Source organism: Capricornis sumatraensis, chromosome 19 (genome assembly GCF_032405125.1).
Source record: "Capricornis sumatraensis isolate serow.1 chromosome 19, serow.2, whole genome shotgun sequence".
Taxonomy (NCBI): Eukaryota; Metazoa; Chordata; class Mammalia; order Artiodactyla; family Bovidae; genus Capricornis; species Capricornis sumatraensis.
This window is the reverse complement of record NC_091087.1, coordinates 31,327,794-31,339,818: the sequence shown is the minus strand read 5'-3', so window position 1 is coordinate 31,339,818 and position 12,025 is coordinate 31,327,794. Positions and strand designations below refer to the sequence as shown.

The 12,025-nt window shown below is 46.3% G+C and overlaps 1 protein-coding gene across 1 annotated transcript in view; it reads left to right on the top strand.

The window, feature by feature from the left end:
- Positions 1-6,086, top strand: part of ADAMTSL3 (ADAMTS like 3) — a 309,610-nt gene extending 303,524 nt beyond the window's left edge. Inside the window, exons 27-28 of the mRNA XM_068990959.1 lie at positions 3,863-4,077; positions 5,083-6,086. Of these exons, the coding sequence (XP_068847060.1) occupies positions 3,863-4,077; positions 5,083-5,189 (322 nt within the window). The 3' untranslated portion in view covers positions 5,190-6,086. The remainder of the gene's footprint in view (positions 1-3,862; positions 4,078-5,082) is intronic.
- The last annotated feature ends 5,939 nt before the right edge of the window (positions 6,087-12,025 follow it).

Below are 12,025 nucleotides of genomic sequence, written 5' to 3'. Positions count from 1 at the left end.
ACTCTTGCCTGGAAAATCCCATGGACAGAGGAGCGTGGTAGGCTACAGTCCATGGAGTCACAAAGAGTCGGACATGACTAAGCAACTTCATTTCTTCAGAGTATTTTTAGTCTCAGTAATTGTGTTGTCTCTGTATGTTTATTCTTTAATTCTTCTAGATCTTTGTTAATTGATTCTTGCATTTTCTCCATGCTGTTTTCAAGGTTTTTGATCATCTTTACTAGCATTATTTTTGAATTATTTTTCAGGTAGTTTGCCTTTTTCATCTTCATTTATTTGGACTTCTGTGTTTCTAGTTTGTTCCTTCATTTGTGTAGTATTTCTCTGCCTTTTCATTATTTTTTAAACTTATTATGTTTGAGGTCTCCTTTTCCCAAGCTTCAAGGTTGAATTGTTTCTTCCTTTTGGTTTCTGCCCTCCTAAGGTGGGTCCAGTGGTTTGTGTAAGCTTCCTATAGGGTGAGATTTGTGCTGAGTTATTTGTTTGTTTGTTTGTTTTCCCTCTGATGGGCAAGGCTGAGTGAGGTGGTAATCCTGTCTGCTGATGACTGGGTTTGTATTTTTGTTTTGTTTGTTGTTTAGATGAGGTGAACAACTTCATCTGGTGGTTGGGTGATGCCAGGTCTTGTATTCAAGTAGTTTCCTTTGTGTGAGTTTTCACTCTTTGATTCCCCTAGGCTTAGTTCCCTGGTAGTCTAGGGTCTTGGAGTCAGTGCTCCCACTCCAAAGGCTCAGGGCTTGATCTCTGGTCAGGAAGGAAGATTCCACAAGTGGTTTGTTATGGCATTAAGTGAAATTAAAACAAATATCCAAAAACGAAAAACCAAAGATGTATCCCAGACAAACTGCAGTTACAAAATCAGGCAAATAATAATTTAAATAGTGGAATATACACATATACATATACACCCATGACCAAAATCAAAACCGTCCAACAAAAATAAAGTACAATAGATTGATCTGGCAAAGGAAACCAAAAATTATATCTACCAGTTAAGAACAAAACTAACTAAAGCACAAACTGAAAAACTAAACTAAAGCAAGGTGCCAATTGGAGAATAAAGCAATGAAAATAAAGCTAACAAAATGTTGAGAGGAAAGGAAAGAAAGAATAGATATGCAAAGTTAAACAGAGGTAGATGAAGAAGATTTATATACAGTAAAGATTAACTGCAAGGGGCAAAGAACAGTAGGAAAAGCAAAGGAATAAATGTAAAAAAAAAATAGGTTAAAAAATTAAAATTAAAAAAAGAGAAAAGAAGCAAAAGAGAAAGGAAAGCTCCACAGAACTGCAGAAGCCCAACATAGAGGCAGAAGTTTATAACAACTATAAAAAATGTGACTGAGGAAAAAAAAATAACCCTCAAAAGCTTAATTAGATTTCATAGTGCCAATAAAATCGACAACTACAACAGAGGGGGGAGGAAATGAAAAGAGAAAAAAATGCAAAAGAATCAACAGAACAAGTCAAAACATGAGTTTTTCTTGAGTCCCTGCTGTCAGAGTCCTTTCCCTCGCTAGGAGTCACAGTCCGCCTCACCTCCCTAGGTAGGATGCCCTCCAACACTGTGCTGATCTCTGGACCTGCTATGGGGGCAGCTCAGATTCTAGTCTGATCCTTCTCCTATGTGTTCTTGCCTCCAGTGTCCACAGCTGTCAGAACTAGTGCGTTTTCCTTTGTGAGAGCTCTCAGTGACCTTTTATATATTCCATAGACACAGAATCTGCCTAGTTGATTGTGTGAATTTAATCTGCAGCTTTTACAGCTGGTGGGAAGGTTTTGGGTCTTTTTCCTTAGCCACACTGCCCCTGGGTTTCAATTGTGGTTTTATTGCCACCTCTGCATGTCGGTTGTCCACTGGGGTTTGCTCCTGAGGCTGCCCTGGAGGACTTGGGTCTGCCCCAGTGAAGGCCAGGGTCTCAGGGGTTCTGGCAGCAGCAGGTACTCAGAGGAATTGGCAGCTAGGGCAGCAGGAAATATAGTACTCTAGAAGGGTATTGCAACCAGTATTGGCCAATACGCTCTAATATTCTTGCCTGGAGAAACCCCTCCTCCCTGACAGAGAAGCCTGGCAGACCATAGTTCACAGGGTCACAAAGAGTCGGACACGACTGAAGCGATCCTGTGTGCATAGACACAAGACTTTTTCTGGCTGTGGCAGCTCTGCCCCAGCAAGAGTTGAGCATGAAGGTGGTGCAGCAACTTGGCTTATGGGGACCCTGGTGGTGCCAGGTGTGCAGGGACATGGACTGCCTCTGCCACAGGAGTTATGGCCCTATCAGAATCTTTTTTCAAGCCTCTTGTAGCTGGTGATCAGAAGGCCTCTTTGGCCAGTCTTTCTCTGTTGCTCCACTGGTTCAGGCACTTAGACGGCTCCCTTGCCTGGGGTGCTTCTCTGTTGTTCAACAGGTCAGGCACATAGAGGACCCCCCCGCCCCCGCCAGCTGGGGTCCTACTGTGTAGATTAGCACATCAGACACTTAAAGGGGCACCCTGGCTGGGGTCCTACACTGTAGTTCAGTGTGTCAGGTATTTGACAGGCCAGTCTCTCTATTATTCAGCTGCTGATGCTGGTGTGTGGGGAGAGAGAGGCTGTGGTGACGGCTCCATCCTCCATGCGTGACTCAGCTGTATCGCCTTGCTTCCATGGTTGCCTGGCTTTCCTCCACAGCCATTTCCCACCACAATCTCCTCCCTCACCTCCCCTTACTCCGTGTCTCCGCAGTCAACAGCAGCCCTCACCCTGGGATTGCTCCACAATCCCTAAGCTCCAGCTTCCAGCCGCTGCGCCTTCTAAGGGACCTGCATCTCTGTCTGGGGTATGTATGGCTGTGGCAAGGACTATCTGATTCTCATTCCATTTAGGCTGCCACAGATCAGCTGTTTCACTCTCAACCTTAAACGTTTCTCCTCTGACTCAGACAGTTGCCCTGATGTGGGGATGGGACCCCTGCCCCCTGCTTCATTTCCCCCACCTGAAGGGCAGGTAAGGGCAGGTCCATTCTTACCAACTGTGAGGTCCGGAGTTAGAGTAGGCAAGGTCCAGAAAAAGAACGAGATTGGCACTCTACAGGAACAGATCACCTTTAATGAGGTGAGAAGGGGCAGGAGTCAGATTAGCGAGCTGCTGCACTCATCTAAGAAAAGTATATATAGGCATGTATGTAGAAAGCTACTGTCTTAAGGGGGCCTGTTTTCTTCAAGGTTGCTGGGAGTAGTTATCTCTTACACAGCTAGGGCAAGGAGTTCTGGAGATCGGCCAGAGGCTGGGCCGGCTTGGAGCTGGGTGTAATCAACCTGACGTCTATTTTTTCCTTTGGGTGAGAGAGTTCTTTGTTTTGCCTAGAATGGTGGGGAGGACCCGGAGGGGAGTTTTAACTCCAGGCTACCTTGAGCCAAGCAACTTTCCTTCACTAACACTCCAGGTTTTTTCCCTAGTTTCTTCATCCTACTGAGTTTTGCATGGTTCTATATATTCTTTTCTTATTGTCAGGTACTCCTGTCCACTCTCAGCTGGTATTCTGCAGGCACTTTTGTGTCTGAAGGTGTATTCCTGATGTATCCATGGAAATGTACTCCATGCCCACCTATTCCTCTGCCATCTTGTTCTCTCTGGAGAGTGGCCTTTTGGGGTGCAGGCCTTGAGTGGGTGTTGGAGGCTCATGGAAACATGTGCTTTGCTTGCCTTCATTAAGGTCTGGATTCCTCCACCTCTTTGCTTAGTCCGCTAGGAACAGTGCCAATCAGTGAATAAGGTCTTAACTGTCAGACCTTTCATACATTGAAAAGATGGTACAGTGAAAGAGTTGATCCCAGGCTTCTCCCATTTTCCATTGTTTTGTTTGTTTGTTTTTTATCACAGACCCATTGTTCGGAGGAACTGCTTGCTGGGAGCTTGTGACGCGTGTTGGCGTGCAGGCCCTTGGAAGCCCTGCACCACAGCCTGTGGCCGAGGCTTCCAGTCTCGGAAAGTTGACTGTGTCCACCCAGGGAGCTGCAAGCCAGTGACTAAGACACGCTGTGCACCAGGGAAGAAACCCGCTTCCTGGCAGCACTGCCTGGGGCCTTCCTGTGACAGTACGTACCCCTCACAGGTATCACAGCCACCCCCAAACCTTGTCCTAACCTGACCTCAGGGAGCCAACCTTGTCAGGGTCTCATCCACAGGGCCATTCTGAACGGGTGTGGGATCTTGGGATGTTGGGGGAGTAGCTGCTTTGATGTGGGTGTGGCTCGGTGTTCTTTAGAGAAAAACCAGTTGAAGGAGTAGGGTGGCCAGTGGCCTTCTAGCAGACACTGATCACCTCTCCACAGAATCCCTCCTGCCTGGAGTCTCAGCCCCTCTGCCAGGGCTTCCCTTGATGGGGTTGGGCAGGCATGCCAGTGTCCTGAAGTTCTATGTGAAATGGAATCATGTACGTATTTTTCTAGAAAGCAGGTCCATAGCTTTGGTAAGTCTTTCCCAGGGTCCATGACGCCCCCAAAGCTAGTGAGAGGAGCAGGTGGCCTGAGGGATCTGAAGTCCCCACAGGGCAGCGAGAAGCCACCTGGCCCAGCTAAGAAGTGGGTCCAGGGCACTTTGTTTTTAGTGTTATTAATTTATCCATTATTTTTGGCTGCACTTGCTGCTTCGTCTGGCTGCACTTGGGTCTTCATTGCTGCACAGGCTTTTTCTCTGTAGCTGTGGCAAGCAGGACCTACTCTCCAGTTGCAGTGCACAGACTTCTCATTGAAATATCTTCTCTTGTTGCGGAGCATGGACTCTAGGGTGCATGGGCTCAGTAGTGGCTCCCAGTCACTAGAGCATAGGCCCATGTGGTTCACAGGCTTAGTTACCCCATGGCATGTGGGATCTTCCCAGACCAGGGATTGAACCCCATATCTCCTGCATTTTCAGGCAGATTCTTATCCACTGAGCCACCAGGGAAGCCCTCAGGGAAATTCTGACTCTAGTGCAGAGCAAAGACCCTAACCCAGGCCTAGTTACTTTGCTTCACTCTGTGATCTCGGTTTCTGCTTTTCATAAAACTAGGTCTCTAATGAGCTCCATGTTAAATGGATATGTATATATATTTTTTTCAGGAGACTGCACAGACACAACTCACTACTGTACGTTTGTAAAGCATCTTCATTTGTGTTCACTAGACCGCTACAAACGAAGGTGCTGTCAGTCGTGTCAAGAAGGATAAAACTTTGTGGGGGTCATTATGCTGCTGTGAAGGTAAAACAAAAATGTAAAAGCTCTTTTGTCCCCCATGTAGCTTGATCCAAAACATGTGTAATAATACTTCTCTAAAAGTCTCTCAATTCTACGATCAAACCAAAGTTGATGCAAAATCACCACTGTTAACATTGGATGCTGTCATGTCCCCATGGCTGGTTTTTAATTCCAACTCTTTTAAGTGATATATTCCAGGACTAACATAAAATCCCGTAAGCAGCAGGCACGCCTTTGCACTTGGGACCTCAGGAGACCCCCACGGTCACCAGTGCACTGTCACTAGCTGCCTCTTCCTTGTTTGTAGACGAGCACAGAGTGGGACATCCTGAAGACCTGGCAAACACAGCAGCTGATGGCTTCTCTCAGTTCTAGGGTTGCGGCAGGTTGATAAGGCATCTACATTTTAGAAGCTCTGGCCACTAGTCGTTAAGATGTTGGCTCTGATGGCATTTCTATGGATTGTAACGTGTCATCTGTGAGAGAGAGTCACTCTGGACAGGCTTGTAACCCTGACTGACCCAGAGGTCCTGGGGGGAATGGCGCCTTGTCCTCACTCTTAAGAGAACCTGTGGAAGGAAACACAGAGTAAACGTGGCTGCTGTTTCACAACTGTGGAAGGAAATGTGTGAGCGAATGAGGGATCTTAGAATTCAAAGGAGAGGGAAAGTCCACCTTGTCTACTGATTTTGAAGTATATTCAAAGCGTCCTTTTAAGAGCTGTGAATGAGACTTTTCTAAGCACTATTCTCTTGCACACAAACAGAAAATCAAAGTCTTATAAGACCTAATTTATGCAGAAAGTAATATTCCTAAGGATTTTTATTTTGGAAAAACTGTAAGAAAGTAATGTAACTACGAAACATGATAGCTGACCAGAGTCATTTATAGTAAATAATTGTTTTAGTTTGAACTGATTTTTCAGTGAATCCAAAGTGAATAAGGGTTGAGCTGTAATGTACAGTTAGGATGAGGGGTTAGAGTTGGGGTTTGGTGAGTAAGTTTAGGGTTGGTTTTAGTTTCAGGGTTGGGTTAGTTGAGAATGGAAGTTAAGTTGGGGTTGAGGCTGGAGTTGACTTTATGGATTAGGATTAGGTCAGAGTTGGTTTGGGTGTGGGTTGGGGTCAGTGATGGTGTCGGGGTGAAGATGAAGTTTGGAGTGAATGTTATACGTTCTAAAGCTGGGCTCTTTCCTTCCATCTTACCAGTTATGGCATTAGTTGGCACCCAGCCCTAAATAGGTAGTCATACATCTTCCTTCGGGGTCACAGCTGCCTGCAGCCTGTGGCAGCAGAGTCTGCTGAGGCAGGTGTGCTGGCCCTAGTCCCTGCTCACACGTAAGTGAACAGTGGGCTCTGGCTTTGGGTGTGTCTAGACAAGCTTGCTGAGTCCCTGCCATGTCCTGAGCACCACAGCTCTTGTTGTCACTGCAGCCTACTGACACCAGGATGAGCGTTACTGTCCTAGAGGGTGTGGCAGTGGGGAGTGGGTATAGGGATGTGACGAGGACACGCCAGCCCCTGAGTTGTTCATCACCAGTCACACTTGATTGCTGGAGGTTTTTAAGTTAAAAGAGACAGCATTTGTATAATACTCTTTGTATATATTTTTATATGACTTATAGGTGCAATATTTTATTTTGTACAGTATGTAATAAAGATATGGGACATATATTTTTCTTAGTAACAAAATTTCCTATTAAATTTCTTCATCTTTGTAGTTAAAGTGGCTATTTTTCACGTGCTGGTGTACCATTTGTCTTTGATCTCATTCAAACGACATTGCTGTGTACTGTATTTTACTACTGTTTCTATCACATAAGAGTTCTCTGTCATGATTCTGACTAGTAATTCAAAAATAAATGTACTTTGATTATTCAGTGGCATCTTCATAAATGTAGGCGACTCACTTGCATTCTGGTTTTGGTTGGCCTGGGGTAATGTCACCTTGGTGGCATTTCTGTGGGTCCAGGTGGGCTGGACCCTGGTGGGCTCGGTGCTCTGGGCTGAACTTGGGAGTGTGGGTTCCAGGACTCAGAGCAGAACACACAGAGATCCACTCTCACTCCCTTGTCCCGGACGCTTACTTCCTGTGAATCACAGCTGAGAGGATGTCGGGGGGGGAGGAAGCTCCAAGTGTGCGAGCTGGAGCAGGAATGGAGGTGGGCGGTAGGGGGGCAAGCAGCAGCACAGAAGAACTAACACCCGTTTGGTTTTGGTGAGTAACCTCTCCCAATACCATCCAGCTCTTACACAATTGATGGGTTTGAACTGCTTGGGTCCCCTTACACACAGATTTCTATGACTGGTAAATGCTACACTATCCGAGCCAGATAAAAAACACATGGATGCGGAACAGTGGACACAGAGGAACTGAGTGTACCGGAGGGTCAACTGCAGGTTATACATGGATTTTCCGTGGCACGGAAGGCTGGTGCCTCAACCCCACACCACCCAACCCCAGCCCATTGTTTAAGGCTCAACTGTATAGTGCTTCAAGATTAGCAGTGAGTCTTTCTACAGGAAATTCATGTTGTGGGAATTGAAATTCCCCCTGGAGTTTCCAAGGTCACATGAGATAAGCAATGGAGTACAGCAGGTATTTCAACAGTGTACCGATACTTCCTTTTCTTTTTTTTTCTTCATTCCTTCCCTCCTTCCATCCCTTCTTGCCTCCTACTTTCCATCCTTCCATATATATATACAAGTAGATATATGTATTGTGCACACATATCTCCTGTATCTATGAATTCACACTGAATTAAGTCTTGCATACCAGTCCAGCACCATAAGGGTCATGATTATAGTAAAGGTATAGTATGATTATGCCTTTTTCTCTTTTTTTGCCAATTTCTTTCTCTGACAGGGAGGGAGCCTGGTTCTCAATTATCAGCAATGTATTTTCTTGGTGACTCTAGTATACACATCAAGTAGTCTCAGAACTGATGATGCATACACCCTGCGAAAGGAAAAAATATGACCAGTGTGGGTATAGCATTCTTCCTGCTGTTTCCTTAGTGCATGCAGTCAGAACCCTCTCCCAGGGTGACTCAGGTCACCCCCTTTCGTCTTGGCCCCTCAGTGTGGTTATGGCGTTCATCTGCTGTACAGTTACACTCCTTCATCACAGTCTACATGCCTGCTTGGGTTCTCCCCACCTCCTGGGTGGTGGTTATCATTTGACATGCAGTCAAGTTGGCTCTGTGGTTTACAGTTCTCGTGTGTGTGTGTGTGTGTGTGTGTGTGTGTGTGTGTGTGTGTACATGTGCACTCTTTCATGTCTGACTCTTTACAGACCCAGTGGATAGTAGCCCACCAAGCTCCTCTGTCCATGGAATTCTCCAGACAAGAATACTGGAGGGGGTAGCCATTTCCTTCTTCAGGATCTTCCCAACCCAGGGATTGAAACTTCATCTCATAAATCTCCTGCCTTCACAGGTGGATTCTTTAGCACTGGCACCACCTGGTAAGCCCCTACAGTTCTTATAGTTTTAACAAATACAGACAGTGGCTTGTCAACCACCACCACATTTTCTCACTTAACAGCTCCATTACCCCACAGATTCCTTTATCTTCCTCTTTGGTAATCAGTAATTTCTCCATCCCAACCAAACCCCTGGCAATTACTGATACATTTTCTGTCCCTACAATTTTCCAGAATTTCATGCAAGTGTGATCATACATTATGTGGCCTTTGAGGCCCAGCTTCTTTCACTGACCAAAACACCTTTAAGATTCATGCATAATATTGGGCAAATCAACAGTCTGTTCCTTGAATTGAGTCCGTTTGAGTATACTAGAGATGTGTGTCATTTTTCCTTATGACAGATGGGGGAAATGACACACATCTCTAGTATGACACACATCTCTTGTATGCTCAAACAGACGCAGCTTGAGACTCAATTGTACAAATGTTATACAATTACATGAGTAAAGTTTACAAATGTGTAAACTTTTGTATAAAATAAGTTTTCATTCTTCTTTGATAAATACCTGGGAGTGGATTTGCTGGCTTATATGATATGTGCATGTTTAGAAGAAATTGTCAAACTGTTTTCCACCAATGACATACAGATGTTCCAGCTGCTCACATCTTCATCAGTACTGGAAACTGTCATGTGTCTGTATTGTATATGCGTTGGCTTCCCCAGATGGCACCAGTGGTAAAGAACCTGCCTGCCAATGTAGGAGGCCTAAGAGATGCGGGTTCCATCCCTGGGGTGGGAAGATCCCCTGGAGGAGGGCATGGCAACCCACTCCAGTATTCTCGCCTGGAAAATCCCATGGGCAGAGGAGCCTGGCAGGCCATAGTCCATGGGGTCACAAAGACTTGGACATGACTGAGTGACTAAGAATGCATGCGGTTCAATGGTTACAACTTTGCAGTGCGAGTTTGATCCCTGGTCAGGGAATTAAGATCCCACATGCCATGAGGCCAAAACACCAAAACATAAAACAAATATTGTAACAAATCAAACCCCACCCATCAGGCCCCTCCCCACAGGAGAGAGGAGAGAGCCCAACTCCTGCAGAACATTCAGGAAACTTATCTGCACAGGGACCTGACCACACCAAACACTGTCTAGTTAAGGGCACCATCCTAAGCTTCCAGGTCATGATTACAAGGACCAAAAGTTCTTCTTGGGCCTTCTGTAAATGTTCAGTATTGTCAGTACAAGAGGATAATACCCTCTTTTTGCATTTCTGCCCTGCAGGGCAGCAATTCTTGCTCTTCAGAATGATTGTGCTAATTCTTCAGTCATTAACTCCAACTGCTACAAGGTGCACACTTCTCTAACTGGAGAGGATGCAAAACAGAGGGCGATACATCTTTCTGGAGAAATAAAGTTTATTAAAACTATGAAGAACCAGAGTGGGCAAAAACTATCCCCTCCACCACCAACATGAAAGGGGGGAGTGTGGGGGAAGGGGGACATGCCCCGGGGGACAGCCCAGTCTGCGAAGTTGCACCCAGTGGCGGAGGAGGGGCAGCTGGGTCAGGGTGGCGCCTCTTCTGGTCCCCAGGCCGCTCCAGACCATCCTTTGAGCTGGCCAGGAAGGTGCTGGATTTGAATCCCATAGTCCACTTGACTGGGTCCCAGGGAGCTCGGCAGGGCTGCTTTTGTCTTGGTCAGTCATCATGGGTTGTTTCTAGGCCTACTTTACTTGTGCGGGTTTTGCTGGGCAGCCCACAACAATGTTGTCTTATAAACCTCCATATTCCCCCAGCCACACCCCTCTTTTTCTTGCTGAGGCCAGAGGGAGGGGCTGGGGAGTGGGACTGCCCGGCTTGGTAGGAGCGTCCGGTGGTGTTGGCCACACTCAGGGTAGTGGGTTCCTTCTGGGGCTTTGCTGCTGGTGTCACAGGTGTTGCTTGTATCATGGGTGTCACTGGTGTTGGGGGCGCTGCAGGTGCCACGACGTCCGTGGGTGCCTTGGGTGCCATGGGTGTCAGGGGTGCCGTGACTGTCGCTGGTGCCTCGGATGCCATAGATGTTTCTGTTGGAGAGTGAGGCCCCAGAGTCACACGAGGAAGATGGGATGGGTGGGGGAGTGGTAGGATTGGTGATCTTGTCTTTTGAATTGTCGGTTGTATCCAGCATCCCAATGGTCTCCTCTGGAAATAGCCAGGCTGGTATGAAGGTGGACACTTCAGGGCTTGGAGGCTGGAATTTTGGTGCTGGAGTTCTCCATGGCAAGGGAGGGGTTCACAAGGATGGTATGGGACCCCACCCTGCGTCTATTCAAGCTCAGGCTTTCTGAGCTCTGGCTCTTGGCCCACCTTGAGCCCAGAGACATCCACACTAACACCAACAAGTCCTCTTCACAGAGTGGCTGGAGTGGCTCCTCCTGGTCTATCTTGACCCATGGATGCTGCCAAAGATGGGGTCAAGTAGCTCTCTTTGTCGGATTGAGGGTCAGCATGCTTGCTATTAATGTTCTTATTTCATATGATAGGTAGTCGGGCACATAATAAAGCCCTGTGAACACACTCTGCCTCAGCTCCCGGAAATTTCGTCCTTGGAAAGATGGGACCCGGTCACCATGACATACAGGATGACACCAAGGCTCCACACATCTATCTACAGCTACAGATTCAGTATCAGACTTGAGAATAAAGATCCTTGGTACTTAGAATAAAAAAGAAAAACAGAAATGCATGAATCACAGGGAACTCGTATTGCTGATCTCAGTTCCTTGTAGCTTAAAATGAATGAATTGCAGAAGGACACACAGAAGTTGCTGTCTGACCTCATGTTTTATTATGTCTACTCTAAATGGCAGCCCACTCCAATGTTCTTGCCTGGAGAATCCCAGGGACGGAGGAGCCTGTGGGCTGCCATCTATGGGGTCACACAGAGTCGGACACGACTGAAGTGACTTAGCAGCAGCAGCATAGGAACAGTAAAGGCTGCATCGTTTCAATCTTTTAAATCTTTAGCCAGTGTCTTTCATTTTCAGGTTATGTCATGTAGAATGTAACTCTGCAAATAGAGATTCTAGAGATGTGGATGCAGGGAGAGCATAGAAGGAGAAAATTGTGTTGAGTTGCCATTCAACAAGCCAGCTCATGTTATTTATGAGATGATTATCTAGGGGTATTTACGTGATACCATTTTCTCTTCTTTTAGATATAATGCTACCATCCTTACAAGCACCTTCGTTCATTCATTCAACATTCATCTTAGTCTGTTTGCACTACCATAACAACGTAGCACAGACCAGCATGGAGGGGGTGGCTTATAAACAACAGGCATTTCATTTATTTCTTGCAGTTCTGAAGGCAGGGAAATCCAAGATCAAGGTA